Here is a 23822-nt window from a genome sequence, read left to right as displayed (position 1 = left end):
ATTTTCTCGTATTTTTATAAAAAAACGCATTTTTTAAACGTTCGAGTATTAAACGCGTATAAGTAGCATATTATACGATTTTATAATTTTTAACCCTAATGTTAAAAAATAATAATAATAAAATAAAAAATAAAAAATAAAACCAAAACATATCTATCGTTTCACATCTTTCACTTTCCCTTTCTCCATTCTCTGCTACGAACTGTCGAACTCGAACCCTAGCAGCTGCCCCCCGGCCCCCAATCTCCAATCATCCTCACCATCTCCGTTCAACAACCACCGGAGATCATCAAATCCTCGACGGCGACGGTGACGGCGACGGCTTCTCTTCTCAATCTTGAAGGCCTCATGGTTCTCTTCTCTTCTCAATCTTCAAAAACAAGAGAGATACATAGCAGGTTTGTACTTTTCCCTTGTTTGTTCTTCCTAATTTGTACAAGGTTTTAAATTTTGTACAGAGATAAGATGAGACACCTGAAAGGGGAACCAGAGCTTCACCCATCAAAGAAACTCAATTCCTTCCAAAAGACTTGTTCAAAATTGTGTTTTTTAAACAATTTGTGGTTCGTATTAGGGGCAACACCATTTTGACTACATTAAATTGAATTCCAAAAGAACTCTCTTTTTCTCCATCTATCTCTCTCTCTATTTAGCTACCACTCAATTTCTTCACATTATCTTAACTTGTGCTCTAACAGAGAGAGAGATAGATGGAGCAAATGAAGGTAGAGGGTGAAGGGGATGAAACCCATGTTTTGGGTTTCCCATTTCCCGCTCAAGGTCACATAAACCCAATGCTGCAATTCTGTAAGCGTTTAGCCTCAAATTTCTTTGATCAATATTTCCTTGTTTCCTGATAAGTAATGGGTCTACATGAAAATGAGGAAAAGAACAGCACATTCCCCCCCCCCCCCCCCTCCCCCCCCCTTTGATTGGATTTCTGGACTTTGAAGTAAATTCTTATTATCATCATGTGTAGTGGATTCCGACAGCTCTATTGGTGAATGTATGTTACATAATAAATATATGCCTTTTTTTTAAAAAGTATTATTGCCGTCTAGGTCGTATTAAACATGTATCGTATTATTGCCGTATGTGTTTTATTAAACCGGATTTTTGAAAAGTATTATTGCCGTCTAGTCTGTTTAATTACCGTACGTATCCGTTCCCGTTAAATTTCCGTTCCCGAACTTACTAACTAAGGGTGTTGGAAGGGTTTTTGGTTGGATTCGACCATATGACTCAGGGATAGTGTTTAATCCATCCAATTATATCATTAGCATGATAATTTGGCCAAGGATGATGTGAATTTAGTGATTTGGAGATGGGATTGAATCATGCATGGGGGTTTTGGGTTTCAATTGATAAACCAAGACATGCATGGCTGGAATCGATTTCAAAGGCTTAATTCCTTGCTTGTAAGATGGGAAATAGTTAGGAATTAAACCAGAACAGGTTTAGCTTAGGATTTATGGGCTTGGATTACACATGCAAGGAGAATTTAAGTTCTAACTCTATAATTTCAACCTAACTTCATAAGGAAACTTGAAGATGAACAGAGCATAATCTATTTCTAAATTTAATGGAGTCATAGGCCTAGGAAATAGGTTAGAAATTAGGGGTTTGATTTCAATTAAGGTTTACCCATATGGTAGGATGAATCCTACCATGGATTTCACCCACTTAAGCATAGAATTGGGATATAAATCATGGTTCAGCAAAGGGGGTAAGAGGAACTCAAATTAGAAAGAAGGGATGATAGAGGAATGAGATGATCTTAGCTAGGAAGAGCTCTAGATTCTCCCCTTCTTCTTCTTCTTTCCTTCTTCTCTTCTTTTCTTTATCTCTTTTCTTCCAACGTATTGAATAGTGATGGGTTTAGGAATTACGTCTTAGATGGGTTCATATAGTGGTGGGCCTTAAGGTGTGTTTGGCTAAGGTTTTATTGGCTAAAAACAGATTTTTAAGCTGATTTTGTGTACGAGGGGCGGTACGCGGGTCCCACATATCAATAATTGTCCGGGAACATTCCTGCAAAGTAGTTGGGACGCGGCGGCGAGATCCCCGACTCGAGACACTGGGTTCCGCACTCCCGATACAGAGATTTATTATGACAGCAGCACTGGTCGATGAAGTAGTCGACCAGGCCATCAACTAGTGTGTGCTGTCCTTGCTATTTTTGTGCTGAAATACCCGAGTGTCGATGTCTACGCGTATTAACTCACTCTCATCATGATTTATTGTTTAAAATATTAAACCTATGGTTATGGCTTCCCAGTCAGTGGTATTTACCATGATCTGAACATCTAGTGGTGAATTTTGTAGTTGCACGAGGGAGGTATCGGTGGATATGGCTTCAAGTTCTGGACCTACCATCATAATCGGGTTAGGGTTTGGGTTGAGGACTTAGAACCAAAGTTCAAATTGACCCAGGTTTTTTGGCACGAATATAATAGAAAGTGTGTTGGATATGATCTGATAAAAGCAATCCCCTCTAGGGGTCTTTAGCACTCCACTTAGGTTACACGCTTTTGAAGATCATATAAACTATTAGAGAAAAAAAAATGAGAATGGATCATCGGCACGTACCAACAGGTGAACGTACATGTGAGAGCCAACCACTTGTCCTATTTTTGCCATTTACAAGGGGAGGGGTTTTTATGAAAATAAAATTAAAATGTGATTGACTCTCACAAGTACGTTCACCTGTTGCTACGTGTAGAAGAACTAAACTCAAAAAAAAAAAAAAAAAAAATCAGACAAAAGATTGAAAAGAATAATTTGCCTCGTATCTTTTACCATGTGTTCATAGTTGTTGTTCATGGTATCAGATCGGGTATTAGATCAGACATCAGCTTGTTCCGAAATCTATATCAATACTAGAGTACAGACCATATCGGTTGTATCGGATGTCTTTACCATAAAAAATACCAATACCAACATCAATTTTGACAATTTTATCTTTTTGTACGTATCATATCACTGATCTATCAGCCAGGTATCTGTATTAGTGTCGGTTCATACCAATATGGAGCGGTCTGTATACTAGCAAGATCCGATACCGATACCTAGAACCCTGCATGAACTACAAAAGATTGTTGGAATCATATTAAGGGAGTTGGTCCTTATTAGTTATCCCTCGTAGGGATAAAGTGAGACACTCTTTTAAAAGTTAAAAGGGTTTTCCGTGATTCCTTAATTCAGATGATTGAATTCGATGATAAGCAAAAGACAAAGCTAAAAAGGCCTTTGGAGGGGCCAGGGGTGGTCCATGGGCCCAGGGCAACTGAAACCCACAATAACCAGGTTGATCCGTCCACATCAACCTGCTTATCAAACACACCAAAACACCGTTTTTTTAAAGGCTAAACAGGAAACACCACTTTAATGTTGCCAAACAACATTAAAGTCCAAACTAGTACAACACCAATTTTAATTTAAAATAAAAAAAGAAATTAGTATTTAGTACAAGACAAATTAAGGTGGGTTCCACCGCCTTTCGACCGAAAAAAAAAAAAAAAAAAAAAAGAAGAAAAGAAGAAATACAGAAAAAGAAAGAAAATTAATCACCAACGAGAGGATGTACAATCGACAATACTAGACAGACCCCACACACCAGAGTATTGTGCAAAAGGAAAAGGAAACTGCAAAAAGCCTTGTCGCATCAGGGTCTTCAATTTTGGGCCAGCTTCGGGTCGGGTCAGAAGCCGAGGCCCGCTTGTCCCACGCCTAGCGTAGTTGGACGATGAGGATCAAGCCTTCGGTTCTTCCAGAAACAAGCCTCCGGGGCGAGCTTAACCGAGGACCGCACCGGCTCCGATTTGCAGCGCGTGAGTACGAAGGGTTCGTAGGCCCCGGCGTTCACAAGCTTCTGCTCTATCACAGCTGCCATCGACGGTGGCGCAGCCGTCGACGGTGGTACCGCCACCGGTGCCGGTGCTAGATTCGAACACGACTTCCGAGCCGCCTGTTGCTGCTGCTGCTGTTGTAGCTGAGGTTGGTGTTGCTGTTGCTGCGCAGGATTGGAATCAGTGCTCACACTCTTTTTGGATTCATCGTTCTTTGGGATGACTAGTGGTTTCTCAGGGCGGCACCTGATGAAATCAGTGCTTGAGACCCAAGTCTCCTTTGACACCTCCATCGACAACTTCGGCTCAAACATCATCAACAACAAGCAGTCCGGCAACTTTGACCTTCCTTCTCTCTCTTCTGAGTTCTCTTTTACTCCTTCTCCTTGACAGTCTTTGCTTTGGTCTTCGTGGGTTCGGTTTTGCTTCTGCTGCTGTTGGTTCTGCGGCGTCTCCATTGCACATATCTCTTCCTGGGTCTCTCCTGTCTTTATCGCTGTCTCATGTATCTCTTGAGCTCCATCATCGGGCTCTTTCACTTCCTTTGAATCGTCCACTGTTTCTTCTAAAGCCACTTGTGCCGCTTCTGCTAATTCAGCAATATCTTGTTCTTGATCTGGTTCTTTTCCCTCTCTTTCTACTCTTGTTGTCTGTGCGGGCACTGCAGACGAAGAAGAAGAAGATGAGACAGAGCTCGTTCTCCTCCCTTCTGCTTCTGTCTCTGTTTCTGTTTCTGCCTCTGCTTCTGCTTCTGCTTCTACTGTGTCTGGCGACTTGGTTTCTTGTTCTGCTGCGTTCGCCTCGATTTCTGGCTTTTCTACTTCTTCGAGAGCTTCAGCTGAAGACCCATTTTCCAGAATTTGTCCCTCGGTATGCTCCATTTGCGATTCATCATGTTGTCCTTGCTTCTCCGAGTCGCTTTCTACTCCTCTCACTGGAATTTCTTCACCTTTTCCTAATTCAGCTGTTACTGCTGTTGGGTTTCCTTGCATTTCTGAATCTTCTTCATTTTCTTGTGGATTGGGGGCTTCCCGAATAGCTACAGTGGCCATTTCCTCCTCTCCCTGCTTTTCATCAAACTCAACCTGCACTGCTTCAACATTTTCTTCTTCTTCGTCGTTATCGTTACCGTCATCGTCATCGTCTTCTTCTTCTTCATCTGCTTCACCAGCCTGCATTTCATCATCATTATCATCTTCGCTGTCTCCGTCGTCGTCTTCATCCACATGTTCATTTTCTTTTGTAGCGGGAGAATCCCAGAAGCGATTTGAGAGAGAAGAAACCCTGAAAGGTTCAGATCTGCACCTCATCAACAACAAAGCATTCCTGGGTGGAATGCAGATGCTCACCCTTTTGTCTTCTTCGTCCTCGATCTCCTCCTTAACTTCCTCTTTCTCATCGATGTCCATCACATTGACTTCAACCGCTTCTGTGTTCTCCCTCGTCTTTTCTTCTCCAACCATCAGCGCTATCTCTGTTCCCTTCTCCTCCTGACCTTCTTGTATAGCCATCAACCACCTCGCAAACACAGCATCGCATGAACCGGAAGAGGTCGTGTTCGTCGTCGTCTTTTCTTCCTTTTCTTCCTTCTCTCTCTCGTTTGCCGAAGAACACCGTGACCGGCAAGGAAGAAAACAGTTGAACTCCCTCAGAGCCTCGCAAATCGTCAAGGGGATATGAACCCATCTCTGATTCCGGTGAGGCAAGCATTCCTGGTTGTGCTGCTGCTGAATCCCATCTTGGGGCTGCTCTGTTTTCCTGAAACTCGCTTCCCCTCTTCGCGTAGATCTTGCTCGCATCTTCTTCCCCTGCTTCTTCTTCTTGACACGAACCTGACCAATGCAAGTAACCTTCGGTGACGAAGGCTCTGGATTCTCAAATGTTGAACCTCTCTTCTTGTTTCCAGTTGGGAACATGGGGGAAGCCTGCCCACCCTTCATGCTGCCATTGCTTCTAAGCCTTCGACTTAGAGAAGAAGAAAGAGACAACGTAGATTCTCTTAACTTGTCGGTACGAGCAGGGCTGAGAATGGATTTGGAGGAAATCTTCATAGATGAACCAGAAGATAAAGAGGGCCTCGAAGTGAAACAGATGAAAAGCTCGCTACTGGTACTTCCACTTCGATGCGGCCTCTGAGTTTCCATCATCGTTTCCGCCTATCACCCGAAATAGCATGAAATTATGGGAGACTGGTAGCGAATCTGGAAAAAAAAGCTCAGTGTTCAGAGATAGGGCCGTGCCGAACGAAGCTTGAAGATGAGGTTGAGACTTGAGATAGAGAGAGAGAGAGAGAGAGAGAGAGATACTGAAGAGTGAGGAGTAATCATTTGATGACGAAAATGGCCTCGGTCTTTAACCCAAATGACACGGTCGTGTTGAGAGTAACAAACGGGACAGTGCGTCCACGTGGGCATGCATTTAGAATTTCAAAGCGAGAAATGATTGTATGTTGGATGACTGTGAGGTGGGCCCCCCGGGACTCTTAGAAAACTATGAAGATCAGACGGTCATCTTCGAGTACGTGGAGGGAACGGTGGAGGAAAGTTGATAAAAAGCGGCTTACGATAGAAGTGAACAGTGAAAAGCAGGGGATAGAATGAGTCTGTGGAGTGTACTGGAATGGAAGTGGAATGGAACGTGGCCAGATCATTGAAACTTGTAATGGGGACGAAGATGATAAGGTCGTCGTCTAGGGAATACCGATAATACCAATACTCTCGTCTGCTTTGCCTGCCGCTGTACAGCCTTATAGTTTTTACAGAATTACAGCTTTACAGGTGGAATAAGGAAAGGTAGTTTACGTAATTATATAAGAAAATGAGGGTGAGGGTGAGAGAGTGGGATCACATGGGGGGTTAGTGAACTAGCCAATGGCAGAAGCAGAAGATTCCATGTCTTTTGCACTGGCGGGCGCTGCACATGAAGGGTAAATGTGTGAAAGAGAGAGGAGATAGGGTGTGGGACTGGGAGGACTGTAGTAGCCAGTAAGGGTTGTTTGTCTAAATGTGTAGGGGTAATACCGTAATATTGCAATGCTAGGCTGTTATTAAATCCATATTTTTCATTTTCTTTCATATATACTATCTTGCCTACTCTCTTTCTCTCCGGAAGCGGAAGAGGAAAGATAGCTTTTCAGTCAAAGCTTCCAATTCTGACCGGGCTCTGATTATTGCATGCGGACAAAAACTCTTAACCTCTCTAAACATAAACATAAAAAGACGTTCTAGATGGCTACGCACTTAATTAAAGTAAAAGTACCATCACGTGAGGGTCATCAACGAAAATTGTAGTCAGGTCATCTGTGCATGGCTGCAATAGGGTCGGGTTGGGCCCTTAGTTAGTAAAGTCGCGTATCATACGCGTATTATACGCGTTTTCGTATTTTTAAACGTATAATATTCCTATCCTCGTATTTTTATAAAAAAACGCATTTTTTAAGTAAGCACGTATTATACTCGAATAATACACGTATTATACATTTTTTTTATAAAAAAAAAATTATCCAAAAGATTAGAATTTAGGGAAACGATTTCACTTTCCCTTTCGTCCCTTCGATTTGCGTTGAACATCCAACCGTAGCAGGCAAAAGTAGCCGCCCTCCATCTCCAATCATCCTCGCCATCTCCGTTCAACAAAGCAGCACTTAAGTCTTGTACTCTCCTCTTGTTTCTCTGGTCTTTCAACTTGCTCATGTCATTTTCAGCCAATCTACATTCATTTCTTGTAGATTATTGATATTTTGGTATGTTAAATGATAATCTTAGAGATGTTATATAGCATATTATATTATTGTGTTTATTTTAGTTAATAAAATCATGATATTATTTTGTTTATTAGGTGGTGAATGCATGTTATATAATGAATATATGTCCGTTTTTTTAAAGTATTATTGCCGTCTATGCCGTATTATATCCGTATTAAACGCATACCGTATTATTACCGTATGCATTTTATGAAGCCGGATTTTTGAAAAGTATTATTACCGTCTAATCCGTTTAACTGCCGTACGTATCCGTTTCCGTTCAATTGCCGTTCCCGAACTTACTAACTAAGGTTGGGCCTGTCTAATCTTGATTACCCTTGAAGCTTGGTTGGCCCAGGGTCAGAAAAATTCAACTCTGACCCCACCCTCAAAGTCGGGTCAGACTGATCCTCATTGGCTCTGACTATGGTAGGGAAGGGAGATGTATCAGTTGGCTAGGTTGGGAAGAAGAAGGAGACAGGGTTGGGTTGGGTTGGGTCGGGCACGGCCCAACTGCCCAAGGCCGCAACCCTATCCCGATCTGACCTTGACTCAAAGTCAGAAACTCCCAACCTTGACCTGCCCTCAAAGCCAAGATATCTCAACTGACGCCCTATTTGGGATTAGTGTAGGTTAGTGCGGGTTTGGGCCGTCATGGCCAAACTTGCACCCCTAGCTGTGGGCTCAGGGTTGAGGCCTGTAGCTGGGGTTGTGGAAGAGGATAAAACGGGGTATTCTATACCAGGGTTTTAATACCAATATTGATACCGGTCCATATCGATCTAGATCGGTCAGGTTTACCTCTATTTTTTTTCTTTAACTTTACATTTTACTCTTGTCTGTATGAGATTGGCCAGGAATCAATATCAGTGTCCACCAATACCGATACAAATCGGTCAATCCAGCCGATCCGATACTGATTTCAAACCATGGTCGGTATACCTGCGCATGTAAATCTCTTAAAATCGGGTATTGGGTTTGGTCCCAGAGAGTGTTGGTCTATCTGGTCGTCCAAGCAACTAGACCAAACACATGGATTGGTGAATCAACCCAGTGTAGAAAAGCCCTAACCTAACAAGCAACTCCATGAGTGCCCTGCATGCCCTGTAGTTTTCTGAGTTTATGTTAGGTCTGCTTTCTCCTTTTTGACCGTGTTATTCAACATGTCCTTGGTTGAAGATCTTGGTCATGGTATTTTTGAATCCATCATGTAAGGCACACCTTTGTTCTTGAGTCCAAATGAAATTACTGTGTAGCAGTAAACACCAAATGGGGTACGGAATGAAGTGTGCTTCTGATCTTATGGGTACACATTGATTTGGTTGTAACCGGAAAAACCATTCATGAACTAGTTCCGTTTAGTTTGGTTTTGGTTCCAGAATTTGGTTTTACACCGGTTCCTATATACTCTATTCATATAGTACTATTCTAAAGTAGGGAAAGAGAAAATTACTTGATCGGGTGCGGGGCATGACTCCTACGCCTAGACACATGGTTGTGCGAAATAACCACAGCACCCTCAAGAATTTTGGCATTTTCCTTGAGGCACGGTGGTCATTTCACACAACCCTGAGTCTAGGCGTAGTAGTTGCACACCGCACGTGACTAGGAAGCGTTCTTTTCCACTATAAAATATGAATATTTAGCGTGATATATTATATTATAACATAGTAGTATTATAGAATTTAATAGTACTATTAGTAATATATAGTATGATATCTTTGTATTATATTGTATGAATATGTAATAATATATTAGTATTATATATACTAATATACAAAATTTTGGTTCATACCAAAAGTTTCTATTCTGGAACGAGATCAAATCGAATTCGGTTCTTACATTTCAGATCTGGATGTAACAAAATTTTATTCAATTCAATTTGGTTCAGCTTATTAAGTCTAGTTTCAATTTTCGGTTCTGGTTCCAATTTGACACCCTTAACCTTAGTTAGTAAGTTCGGGAACGGCAATTGAACGGGAACGAATACATACGGCAATTAAACGAACTAGACGGCAATAACACTTTTCAATAATCCGACGTAATAAAATGCATATGGCAATAACACGATACGTGTTTAATATGGCCACTCTGTAAGCAAACATACGGGCATATATATTTACTATGTAACAGACATTCACCACCTAATAAACAAAATAATAGCATACACACAATGAGTTTATTCATTTCATCTACAAAACTTTCTATATCCATGATTACAACCATGGTTTCAAATAGAGAAACATTATAAATCTTTCAAGGAAGTGCATGAAAATATCTCCTTTAGTACAATAAAAATTGTTCAAAGTCTTATTGAATTTTGTATATAGGAGAACAAGGAAAATATTATATTATATATACATGATCCAACATATGAAGAGGTGGATAGCAAATACATGGGGAAGCCCATAAACGCTACATTTACTGGTACCAATATCAATATCAATACCGATATTGATATTTGATACGCTCAGTTTAGTCTCCCCCATGTATATATTGTATCCCCTTATTCAAGCAATATTCATTATGTTTAGCTTCATGTTGATAATTTATTCCAAGTTTACATTAATGCTTTCCTATATGATTTACTGTTTTTTTGCCTAGGCATCTAGACTAGGTTAGATTTACTATTTTCATTATACTTGCCAGTTAATAGGATTTGTAAGATTAGGAATGGTCCAAATATAAAGAAACTGGCCTTCGGCCCGGTGTATTGGGTGCCTAACACATTCCCAACCCATAACCTTGAACCTACTCAAAGATCTGGGAAGACCTTTTGCCTTATCCATTAGAGTCATTTTCTCTTCTCCAAAAGGTGGAGACATTTATAGGTTCTAGACCCTTATCTAGGTGGTGACTCTACACTTCAAATGTCAAACACCCCTTTTTCTCCTCCTCATCCGAGAGAAGAGCCGGAACTAGCCCCGCAAGTATGGTCTTTGTACCAATGTGGAGACCCCACTAAGGACTTTTCAAGATTTTTTTTTGGACCATTCTTGTATGTATATATGTTTGTATAATAGTTATAGCATTTGTTTGTAATTTTTGTTAACTATGATCTAGTAGAACATGTAGTGCTATGGGTGGTAATGTAGCTGGCATAATTAGGCAGCTGGTTGAGTGGCCAATGCATAGCCTAAGATAATGTAGCAGTGCTGGCACTCTATTGTGTGCACCATATATATTTACACCAACACGTTAGATGTTGAAGTGCTTAACATAAATTGAATTAGTCTTCATATGCAACTTGTATTAGGCATATCCCAGGTAAGACCGATAAAATCATGAGTTGGTCAACAGTTGTGGTTCATAATGTTCGATATATCTTTTTTGCACATGAAGCAACTTCGAGGGTTTATTGACCTATCATTTATTAAGAATCTATGGAAGCTTAAAACAAGAGAAATATATATCTAAGAGTTATATTTCCATCTATATTTTTATTAGATCAATTTGATATCAGAATGGGAGGCTATGACATGTTCTTCATGCATTGCAGAATGTTCAGAATTTCTATTTTGCATATAACGTGCATTTAAGGGCATTTCAAGGTGCCTTAATGAAAGATTGTGGAAGAGACCAAAACATGAAATATGTAGGGCTTCGAGTCCTCTTTTTGACTTTCCTAACCGCTTAATCAAAGGTTCCTAGCCTGTTATGTACTTGTTATTACAGTCGAGGGTAATGAGGTAATTTAACATATGTACACATTAACCATGTTACTCTTAACAATCATACATCATATGCATTTGGCAATATGTAAAAATAAGTAACCTCATGTGACTATGCATTATGCATAAAAGATAAACATATAAAATAACAATTATAATATATGGTATGGTCATTGAATTCCACATTCATTCTCCAATGAGTGCATCAAATCTCGATCATATCTTTAATGTATGCTCCCATTGGATTCGGCATCGATCCTCCATCTTACAACAATCTTCCTTTTGAAGCACATCATATGTATTTCTTACAATTACATCTTATGACTTTAAAATTAAATTACATCCAATAAAATTTACAATTTAAACTTTAACTACAGCAATAACAAGACCTTGAGAAAACCAACCCTCTCCATTTAGGGCTGCTCAAGGGGAGATTTAATAATTTAAATGGAGAGAATAAGATGGGGGAAAGACAATATGACAAATAAAACATTCATCACATTTAATCCCATGACCATCCCATGCTACAACACAAAGTATTAGGCACAATGCAAAATATATATTTACATGTGTATACCAAAAATGTTGGCATGTTAGAACAACAACGCCCAAAAACTGGGGATTTTGTAGAAGAAAACGAAAAAAAGAAGAGAAGACAAACACAAAACACCAAGGATTTGTGGTTCAACCCCAAGAAGGTAGACTACATCCACGGCCGGAGATAGAACTATTTTCACTATTTCTTTAAAGCTAATTACAAACCCTCAAATCTCACCTTACCCTCTCAGCGAGATAAAAACACTTTATAAGGAAGCCCTAACCCAGAAAAATACAAAAATGCCCCTAGAAGCCCAAAAAATCCACCCAATCTAGTTCAGACTAGAACTGCACATATGTCAAAATACATATCGATTCGAAGGTCTCGACGAGCTCTATAGGAATCAGAACCTTTGGTACTTATATATGCACTTTTAGGCCTTTCTAGCATGTTTCGAAGCCGAAACAACCCTTCAAAGATTCCCCACATCACTTTCTAGATTGAGACCAGGCTTCACCAATAACATGGCGTTCATGTCGCATATGCGTCATTGCAACTCTTACTATCATATGCAATTAAACACTTTAATTACAATTTCAAGACAGAATGCCAAAAACAAAATTAGGGTTTGAGGAACATTTTGAACATTTCAACTCGTTGGAATGACTTACATGATTAAACACTTTAATCAAAAGATACATATTGCTTTAGCATTGCAAGGGTATTTCAGTCAATTTGGATCTTATCCAAATATCTTATTAGGCAAGTGAGAGTAATTTCATCATATCATAATATAAACATCAATTTTGGACATTAACCTAATAAACCTACATTAAGATGTTTTTATTAAGATCCAAAACATTAGACCCACATTCACAATCCATATTCAGTCTTGAGTCATACCCATGTTGGATTTTGACAATTCAAAAGTTGTCATGTAGGTAATTAGATTGACTTTCCTAATTTGACTCAATTACCAAAGTCCAAAATATGGAGAACAAGTAAAATCAAAGTAGAAACATAATCAAACTTTTAAATTACTTTCTAATTTGATAAATTAGGAAAGGTTGCCCAATAAGTTGTCCAAATTAGATAGGAATTCTATAATTAGAAGGTGATTATAACTCTTTCCAACCCTATTACAACTCTACTTATCAATTTTGAAACACTTTCCAATTTGGCAAGTCACTAATGCAATCTAACTGCAATTAGATATCTAAATTGCAAATAAAGACTTAATAAGATTAACAACTTAATTTAGACAAACATTTAGTAAGGTTTTTTAAATCTAATAGGATACCATCACATAGTTTCCTAACTATATCTCATCATTATGATAGGACCTTCAAGCTTGCAAAACATTAACCAAACAAATTCTGTCTGCATATATAGAAACGTGGGTCATATTTTTCAATATCTTATTCACTGCTTTAGTTAAAACGTAAAATATGAAAGTTACAAATCTTCTAGTTTAATTTCCATTGCCATTGGAATGAAGTCATTCTGACATCAGATGAGTGAGATATGGTCGTTTTACCCACAACGCGTAGATGATGCACGAATTTGATCCTGTCCATTCGACTTGAATATTGCAAGGCATATATCAAGATCATACCTATTGACTTTGTTAAAATTCAAAACATAAAAATTGTAGAGTTTCAAGTTTTTTTTTTAATGCCACCGGAATTAGTGATACATGGTCATTTTACCAATAGTGCACAAATGATGGATGAATCTGATCCTACGGATTTTGCTTATCTTCTTCTCAATTTTATTTTGAAGAAAGAGATGGGGAAGAAAACCCTAAACCATAATTTTATTTTAGCAAAACCTTTATCAAATTAATGTATTCATCGTAGAACTCCACTTTGATACCAATTAAAAGCGATGGCGAAAATGATACAATTCTAGATACATAACAAAAAAAATTGTTGTAACAAGATATCGACAAACACATGTGATAATGAGTCAATTCAGGGTTTGGTATGTTACTAAGAACTCACAAGTAACACGTTCCTCCAAAGGAATCCAGCACGAGGTCACGAACTTCATTTAATTGCACTAACCCCAATGGTTGAAACCCTAGCTTCAAGAAGAAGATTCCCTTTCTCTACTCTAAGAGAATATTGTGAAAACAATAATTGTTGTACAATTTAGGGTTTGAGCCAAGATTCACTTCAATAGAGAAAGCCTACTTAAGATATTACAATCTAACGGACAAGATTGCACCAAGTGGTGTGATCCGAAAAGGTAGTCTTTAAGTTATCCTTAATTGCACAAAGGACAATTCTATAAAAAGACGTAACCTGAAAAACTCCTAGTGGGCGGGACCTGGCTTCTGTCCAGCCATGGCAGGAGCTGGACGGTCTAGCCCCAATAAATGACAGCAAAATCGGGGTTAGAGTGGTCATTTCATATGTGGGTCTCGGGTGGGACCCATATGTGAAATGACCACCCCACCCCTGATTTTGTTGTCATTTAGTAGGCTAGACGGTCCAGCTCCCACAACGGTTGGACAAAATCCTTTTCCTAGTGGTAGATATTTTCAGTACATTTTCTCCTCAGCACAACCAACATCCACAATGGACTTGCAACCATTTCACAAAATCACTGCCATGCAAACAGGTCCACTACAATCAATTAAATGAGTGTAGTTACTAGTGACTGAACCAAATTTTTTTTTTTTTTTTTGAAAACACTTGCCAAATATACTTAATTTTAATATAATAAAATAAAATTGCTTTTGTAAACTCTTTACAAAACAACTACTTAGGCCCATGATTTCTACCAGTCACAGTCCAACAACTCATCAACTTCAAGGTTCTCCCTTAATGGGCAGTGGTAACCTTGTTGAGTGTCACCCCAATTACCATTCATACTGTGTACACCGAACGGACGGTGTGGTCAGTCCTATCGATAGACATCAATCATTGGCTCACCATAAGCGCACAAAATATAAACGTAGCTGTAAGTGCCTCTTAAGTACAGAAAAAAGTAACTACCATAAATTCATATTGCCAAAAACAACCGACAGTGAAACCACCAGGGATCTTAAGTGGATCAATGATCAACAAATGAAAGTGCCCTGTATTTATGTTTCCATCCAATCACTATTTGTGAAACTTACAATTCGGCAACCCTAAAATAGAGTGCCCAAATATGTCCATAGTTGTGAACAATAAGGGGTACTTTTTGGGATGTTGTACAAAATATAACAATTAGGACAAGCACATAAAGTAGGAAATGTAATTAATTAATTTAATCAAATTAAATTGGGTTTGAAAGACACATACATCATATGCAATAAATTAAATAGGAGGCTTTGGGGTTTACTAGGCAGAGATATATCCTCTTCCGGGGCCCTGACGGGTATGCCTTTCAACTGGGGGAGAGGGTGACTCGTTAGTGGTCCGAGCACCGGTTTGTACTAGTCCCTCTGCCAGACTGGATGCATGAGCTAGAGTGGCTTTTGATAGCTGACATGGCCAACTTGAGATAGGGGTAGATGCATCACATTTGGTGGATCACGGCGCTTTCTACTCGGCCTACCTCTTCCTCGAGATTATGTGCATCCCTCTAACCCCTCTGGGTCCCTAGGCACACCCTGTTCTTGATCTTCCTTGTCCTTTTCCTTATGATCCTAACTTGTGACTTGGTGTATGCTTTTTGCTGATGATATTGTATTGGTGAATGAGATAAAAGAAGGGATTAATGGGAAGTTGGAGTTTATGAAGATCAACCTTGGAATGAAAAAGGTTTAAGATAAGTAGAGCTAAGACAGGGTATATGGTGTGTAATTTTAGTTACACTATGACGGATAATGAGGTGGTGAAAATTGATGAGAGGGAGATTCTATAAAGTTATTATTTTAGGTATTGAGTACAATCATAAATAAAGAAGGTGATATAGAGGATGATGTTTCACATAGACTTAAAATAGGATGCATGAAGTGGAGAGGTATGTCCAGGTTGTTGTGTGATAGACATATTCCTTTAAAAGTTAAACGAAAATTTAATAGGATAGTCATACGACCAGCTATGATGTATGGTGCGAATGTTGGGCAATTAAGAAGCATCATATAGATAAACTCAATGTTGTGGAAATGAGGATGTTGAGATGGATGAGTGGCAAAGCTAGAAAGTATAAAGGGAGGAATGATCATATTATAATTGATTTGGGAGTAGCTCCAATCTATGATAAGCTATGAGAAAGTCTGTTTGTGGTGGCATAAGAATGTTCAATGGAGGCCTTTGGATTCTCTAGCATAGAGGAATGATTTAATTCAAATTGTCTCTTGTGCCAGTTATTTTAAAATTCCTATTATTCCCAGGCCTTCCCATTTAATCAGAGAGGTTCTTTGGTGTATACCATTTTCGAACAAGGTTAAATTAAATACGGATGGATGCTAGGCAACCCAGGCAGATCGAACGGGCGAGAATAGTATTCTTCGAAACAGCTTGGGTTCCCCCATTTCAACTTTCAGCTTTTTCCTAGGTGTCAAGACGAATTATGTGGCAAAATTTGAGGCTGTAATTCAAGGTCTTTTGAGGGTTGAGACCCTTGGTGTTTTGAAGCTTTGGATTGAAAGTGATTCTGATGTTATTGTTTTGGCTATGTAGTCTAGATCAGTTCCCCCATTTCAGCTTTCAGCTTTTTCCTAGGTGTCAAGACGAACTATGTGGTAGAATTTGAGGTTGTAATTTAGGGTCTTTTGAGGGCTGAGACCCTTGGTTGTTTTGAAGCTTTGGATTGAAAGTGATTATGCGGTTATTGTTTTGGCTATGCAGTCTAGATCGATCCCCTGGTTTATTAGACAAGACTGGAATGCTCTTCTCCCCTTCATGGAGAGCATACATTGGAGAATTATGCATTGCTTTAGGGAAGCAAATCCTGTTGCAGACTATCTCGCTAAAGCTATTGCGAAGCAGGGTGAATCTCTCCCGCAGATGTTGATGTTTTCCTCCTTTGTGAAGAATGCCATAATGGATGATATCCTGGGTCGGCCACGGTTCCGATTTTCTTAGAGGTCTTCTTTGGTTCGTCTATTGAAGGGTGAGCTTTTCCGCTGATGACTATGCTATAGGTGGGCTACTTCACTCTTTCCTTTGTTTTCTTGTATTCGTTTGGGTATGCCTAGACGTTAAACACTTGTAATTTTTTCTTTAATTCTTAATATTTCTTTGCTGCCATTTAACCAAAAAAAAAAATGATTTAGATTGAAGGAACTAAAAGAAGCAAAGAGCAAACCTAAAATGACCATAGGAGAAGTGATGAGGAAAGACAAACATAGCTTAGAGCTTGTATCAAATATGACCTTGAATAGAACTAATTGGAAGACAAGGATCGATGTAGCCAACCCCATTTAATGGCAATAAGACTAGTTATTATTGTTGTTATATGATAATACAATTTCAACCTTGATGCACCTCCCAATTTGTTCTCCTCCCATCATGCAATTTAAGTCCGACTCCAAATTAGGAAAAAAAAATTATGCAAACAAAATACAAGTAAAATAAGTAAACCAAGCAAATTGCAATGGGTTAGTTGGGCACGAATAAGGTAAACCTTTTATTTTTATTTTTAGGGGAATGGTGGCATGAGTTGGAGTAAGCAATAATAGACCCTATCATTGAAAATCAAAATCTTAGTACGTGAACTATGAAGTAGAAATGTTTTTTATTTTTTATTTTTTATTTTGGGGGTTGGGGTAAGGGACAGGTTAACAAAGAAAGCCGTCATTTAATTACAATACAATACAAAGCACGGAGAGACCAAGCGAGGGTCTGTGAGTCTGTCCCACATTCTCATCCAATTATAGTTACACTCTTTTATCAACAAGAGTGAGGACCAATTTGATTCTTAGGGACCAGTTAGGCAATTATTAAATACAAACCCAAGGTAGTTGTCCATATTAGATGCCCCATTAGGTACGTAATTAGATGAGGACATGAAACCCATACATGGAAGTCATTCATATTATATTAAATCTAGAAAAGACGTTGAGGGAGAGTGATTGACAAGGGACGTGAGGCCATATGGATCTATTTTACTGCTTAGTGTATGCATCACTCCCTTTATTTTATGCCTAGAATCCATCACAGTTCAAACCTGGTTGTGTTTCTATGTTTTAGGTAGGGTGTCAATGGGCGGTTATTGACACCCCTAGTTTTAGGTATGGTTGGAAAATCAGGTTTTCTAACTCGATTCGTTTTTTAAAAATATTGGGTGACTCATCTTGTCAAACTCAGTTAAGATGAGTCACATTTTTTAATTTTTTTAATACAATAAATATGTCTATAAAAAAAATACAATAAATATGTATAAATTAGCAAAAAAATAGAAATAATATATGAACAAAATCAGAAAAATAAAGGAATCACATATCAATGCATTTTGAATTTATACCATTGAACAAGAGAAGGGAGCCGAAGAGTTTAGGGTTTGGTTAAAAACTGAGTCTTATTGACTCGGACGATTTATGATCCAGTCTCGCCATCTTTTAGTCTTTTACCCTGATTTAGTTGACCAGATTTTCTAAAATTTTGAGTATGAGTCGGATGACTCCCTAGTCAAAACTTGATTTTCCAACTATAGTTTTAGGTCGTTTTCTTTTTCATGTTCAAGTTTTTCTAGGTTTATCTGTGTTGCAATTTTCATTCATTACGTATCCTTAATCAAAGGTCCATATTGTCTATTTAATATCCCTTCTATCCCACCCATGACCAACCCATTACGTAATTCTCCTTAATATATTTAACCCAGAAAGATAAGCTACGAGCCTATGACCATTATTGATTCCTCCTTTCAAATTGGATTTATGTACAACTAAACCATCATCAAGCTCATATCTCCAAAGTTCTAAATGCAAAGAACAACCAGAAGGAGCTGAGAAGGTCAAGAGTAGGTAATGGAGTTTGTGGTGAAATACCTGGACGTGATCTTGGTCCCAGCAGGGCTCTTGATAATGTTCACTTACCATCTCTACCTCATCTACCGAGTTCTAAGATATCCTGAAACAACAGTAATCGGATATGAGAATATCAATAGAAAGGCATGGGTTGAGAATATGATGCAGGTTTGATTACTACTAAACTTAATTGTAATTTTGTTATTTCTTTAATTAAATTATTGATCTCATAATCCTGATTAATGGGTATTTGAAATTTGAAATTTGAAATATGCAGGGTGAGAGTAACACAGGACTAGCTCTAACAGTAATATCGTCGAACATATCAGGTGCAATCTACTTGGCTACTATGACCCTTACACTTGGTACTCTCATAGGATCAATACTGGGAAGCTCAACTGGCTATCTCGCAAAGAACGTGTTTGTAATTGGAGACACAAGCCCCACCACAATTTCCCTCAAATACATAAGCATTCTCTTATCTTTCATGTTATCCTTTGGGGCGTTTGTTCAGTCAGCTAGGTACTTTATCCAGGCTGATTTCTTCATAAGCACGCCGTGTGCGAATATGCCGGTGATTTACGTGCAGTCGTCGGTGGTAAAGGCGAATAATTTTTGGCAGCTTGGGTTGAGGTTGCTCTATTTTGCCATGGCTTTCTTATTTTGGAGTTTTGGGCCAATACCAATGTTTGTTTCATGTGTGATTGCGGTGGTGCTTCTGTTTTTCTTGGACTCCAATTCGACGCCGGTGCATAAATATCCGCCGGTGGGGAAGAAGAAGAAGGTGGATGATGTGTGAATAGATCCATCACGCCTGTGCACTCATGTCAATGTTATTGGTAATTCTGAGGAATTTCCTTGAGAGTTCAACTTATTTGTTTGTGTTGAGTTAATTTATTTAGTATTGATTTTCCTTGTATGACCTCATCAGTGTTTGTGATCATCTTGGAGAGTCAAGCCATGTGTTCTTCTTTCTCCTTTTTTTTTTATTTATTTATTCAAATTTAATAGCTTAAGTGCCGTTTGTAGTCTCTCTTTACTTCTCTCCAGTTCCCGGCCAAACTGGGTATGTATGTATATACGACGATACAGCGAGAATGGATCATCCAACGTACATCTCAATCACATTTTAATTTTATTTCCATAAAAACCCCTCCTCTCTTTGTAAATGGCAAAAATAGGACTGGTGGTTGGACCCGAATTCGATAAATCAGGGGAAGAGGGGTATTTATGAAAAAAAAAGATAAGTGGTTACCTCTCACATGTAACTGCAGATGATCCATTCTTTATCGTCATCTATGTATGAAAATATTGTACGTTAAGGTATTCATCACTAGGATGGTACGGGATCGGGTTTATAGTTATGGGTCGGTTAAGATGACAACTCTAGCACTACACCAAAAAGGGCTTATAACTATAGTTTTTTTCCGCAGTAACAGGTCCAAAAATCCAGAATAATAGCCTATAGCTGCGAATTACTTGCGGTTTTCTATCCTCGATTCTAGAAGTGTTGTTGCTATGTCTATAACTGTGGATTTCTTATCCCAGGAAAAAGGAACTCTATAGTTGCAGATTTTTTTATGCGGATTTTTCCGTAACAAATCTATAACTACAAATTTTTAGCTGCGAATGTTTCTGCAACAAATCTATAGCTGTGAATTTTTAGTTGTGGATTATTCCACAGCAAATCTATAGTTGTGGATTTTTAAGTATGGATTTTTCCGCAATAAATCTATAGCTACAGATTTTTTTGTTGTGGATTTTCCCGCAATAAATCTACAAGTGTGTTTTATTGTAATGTAGATGTCTTTAGAATTACACCTTCATTTACAGAGACAAGTCAAGGCATTCCTACACAATAATTATATACAAGAAAAACCAACTGATCTTAGGGTCAACTTTCAACATAGCCATCAACAGCCACCTCAAATCTAAATTTATTTTAACCCTCACGTTTGGCATTACCATCAGCAAGGGAAAGCCAATTAAGACTTACAAAACAAAAAACGGGGTCTTCCTTCACTGTCGCAAAGAATTTCTCTTTGGATGAAAACTTTCTTTAAAAGAATTTACCCAATGCTCATCCACAGTTTTCTTGGCCAAGATGTCTGTCACACAGGTACTTGTCATCAGTTTGGTATTGCCATTACCTTTCTTGTATTTCACTAGTCTTTAGCAAAATAAAAGTTAGGAGTATAAAAAAATTTTTATAAATAATTTGAAAGTGACTTATCATTATATCCTTATCAAAAAAGGTCATTATCTTACATAATTTTCGAGTATATATATGAAACCACAATAGTTATCCTCATTGAAAAAAATTATGTTATACTAAAAGGCCAAAATAGTAATGTACGTTCCAATTTACCATTTATATATTTCTCGTTCAAACCATCATCATATATTAACGCTTACAATAATTTAATGTTCTACTTTGAGCACGGTCCCATGATCGCTTTCTTAATTTCCTAAAAATGAGAAATGTTGACTCCATCGAGTCTTCATTGTTATCAAAATTTTTGCAATTACTATCACTCCCCTACACTTAGCCTATATTTACTAAAACTCTCCTACCTTAAACTTCTTTTCTGAAATTCCCTTGCTTTTAAACTTTTACATCTCCTTTTCCCTCATGTTTTTAAATATCCAGATTGCTCTTCCTTTTCACCTAGGAACCTATTAATCCATTCTTAGTGAGTGGCTCACAAGTTGCTTTTACCGAACCAAGAAAGAACTGATCAATTAACAAATTTGTTTTTACTGAACCAAGCTCTTCAACACTCCTCCCACTTTTGTCAGAGGAAGAGGGAGAGGATATCTAAGGATGTCTGGAAAGAGGAAAAGACAATGATGTATCGGTATTGGTTAGGGACGAGACTAATTTGATATTGATTTTTATCATTTCTTTATTATTTTTTAGGGATAAAGAATACCACCCGGTTGAGGGGGTGCGCCCGTATTTCGTTCACGGATGTGTCTGGACATAGGTACACGCCACGCTGCATGACCAATTAAGTGGCATTCCTTGTACACTCAAACTTTGGCGTAATTACAATATTACCTCTATAAATGTAATAAACCTATAACTAATGCAATAAAATATATACAAGTCCAATAATAATTGTGTGAGTCCTATAGAATACAAGACACAAATCCAACACTGTCTCTCCTCCCTAAAATGTGAGCCCATTGTATATAAACCATGCGGCATCCCATGCTCCTATTGACCTGGTGTGGGAGATTTCAGATTTCATTGACAAGGGCAACATATAGATCTCCAGCCCTAAGAGTATATGTGAAATATTTTTGAGAAAAGTGATTTGGTGATTCACCCTCTAAGCTGGGTGCTTGTCATTCAAGTTTACTTTTATTTGAAAAAAAAACGGAAATTTACATTTACTATCTCTATGTTTTCAAACAATTACATCTATCATCCCTAGAATTTTTAAAATTACATCTGTACCCCTAAGTGCTAATTCTATTAAGTTTATTTTGAAAAGACAATTTTGTCCTTTCTTATTTGTTATTAAGGAAATTTATTTTTACCATCCTTGTGGCTTCAAACAATTACATCTAGCACCCCTGATTTTTTTTTTTAAATTCACCAAAAAAAAAGAAAAAGAAAGAAAGGTGCTTTTACATATTTATCTCCATTTGTTTGAAACACCATCGTCTTAAAAGGGAAAATCATCGCCCACACATCCTCTGCAAAATCAAGCGTAGCACTTCCGCCAGAGTAGCAAGTGATTGCCAGAGTAGTAGGTCATTGCAAAATGGAAGGTCGTCAGCTCCCAAACCCTTGTCGCTCTAGCAATGGTAACAAGGTTGGATGAGATGAGTTTATTAATAACAATTATGAAAGGGCAAAATTATCTTTTCAAAATAAAACTAGCAGAGTTAGCATTCAGGGGTACGTATATAATTTTTAAAACTCTAAGGATGGTAGACATAATTATTTGAAAATATAACGGTGGTAGACATAAATTTCTCTTTCTAAGTAAAAGCACCTTCATTAAGGGTATTATGAGCATTAAGTTAATATTTAGGTGATGATATCATCACTTAACTGTTCTCATCTAATGCTAAAATTACGTTCGTAAAAATCTTTCAAAATACAAGGGAGATTCATGAAATAGATGTAATTGTTTAAAACCACAGGATCGTAAACTTAAATTTCCCAAAAACAAACAAGAAAATCACGTTTACTTCCAATGCATGTTTATTTATAAGGGAAAGTATATGCAGAGCAGGAATCAGGATCTAAGTAGAATATTCCATATGTTTTCCCGTTAGGCGACCCCTCCCATTATGTCGTGTCAACGTCATATTTTTTTTGGTTAATCGTGTCAACGTCATATGGTCTATGATTATTATAGATGTTATAAGCTAGTGTGTCTTAGGTCACATTGCCCTGATTGCCGTAACATGGTGAGCAAGAAAACACTGATTTTCCATTTGGAGACAGCCTAAACTGATTGTATTTTGGGTGCAATTGTCAAGCGCCTATTGGTTATCAAGACTCGTAAGAGGCAAGGAAAAGATCCATACGCGATCAAATATGGTATCCACAGGAGCTCCATTTCTTGGAAAGCAAGTAAATATGGATTTGATACGGCTACGAATATTTGAACCACCAATCAAGTTCCTGATGCAATTCTCTTAAGGGAGTAGCAAACCACCACGGCAAGCCTAGACTGATTGGAGTTATATAAAGACTCTCATGTGTCCCCACTTATGCCTTTGGAGTTTTATGTAAAGTTAAGATTAATTATTGTTTAACCATTAATCATGAAGCAATCAATACTTCTTGTCGGTAATTAGCTCAATTAATCCCATAAATTGCGAAACAAAGAATCCATTCCATAGTATTAAAAAAAAAAGGGGTGATATTCTCTGCCAGAAGCGCATGGGAATGCAACTGCGCCCAGACACATTGGAGTTCTATAAAAAAAAAAGACATGTGGGAGGACGGATACATCATTGTGGTCACTGGGGTTGGGCTGGTCATTTTGCCTCCTATGTGTCTGGACAACCCCAGTTCAAACAACTGGTTATATATCTACTTATCCGGTCCCAGCCTTATTCTTAAGCAAACCCACATGGGACAAAATGTCAA

The 23822-nt window shown here is 38.2% G+C and overlaps 2 protein-coding genes across 2 annotated transcripts; one reads left to right on the top strand and one right to left on the bottom strand.

Moving 5' to 3' along the window:
• Positions 1–3700: 3700 nt before the first annotated feature.
• Positions 3701–6065, bottom strand: LOC122638704 (DNA ligase 1). Its single transcript, XM_043831557.1, has one exon. It carries the CDS (start codon positions 5993–5995, stop codon positions 3701–3703), a length of 2295 nt encoding a protein of 764 aa, XP_043687492.1. The 5' UTR covers positions 5996–6065.
• Positions 6066–18706: 12641 nt separating this feature from the next.
• LOC122638703 lies at positions 18707–19505 on the top strand. Its single transcript, XM_043831556.1, has 2 exons — positions 18707–18874; positions 18984–19505. The coding sequence occupies exons 1-2, from the start codon at positions 18707–18709 to the stop codon at positions 19503–19505; spliced, it is 690 nt and encodes a 229-aa protein (XP_043687491.1).
• Positions 19506–23822: the final 4317 nt, after the last annotated feature.

Source organism: Telopea speciosissima, chromosome 9 (assembly GCF_018873765.1).
Source record: "Telopea speciosissima isolate NSW1024214 ecotype Mountain lineage chromosome 9, Tspe_v1, whole genome shotgun sequence".
NCBI classification, from domain to species: Eukaryota; Viridiplantae; Streptophyta; class Magnoliopsida; order Proteales; family Proteaceae; genus Telopea; species Telopea speciosissima.
The sequence above is the reverse complement of the archived record's forward strand: the minus strand, read 5'-3'. Positions and strand labels throughout refer to the sequence as shown.

Excerpts from the sequence above, each read along its gene's own strand:
- LOC122638703 (XM_043831556.1), top strand. The coding sequence starts at position 18,707 with ATGGAGTTTGTGGTGAAATACCTGGACGTGATCTTGGTCCCAGCAGGG. Across the intron at positions 18,875-18,983 it reads GGGTTGAGAATATGATGCAG|GGTGAGAGTAACACAGGACT; the intron begins GTTTGATTACTA and ends TGAAATATGCAG.
- LOC122638704 (XM_043831557.1), bottom strand. The coding sequence starts at position 5,995 with ATGATGGAAACTCAGAGGCCGCATCGAAGTGGAAGTACCAGTAGCGAG.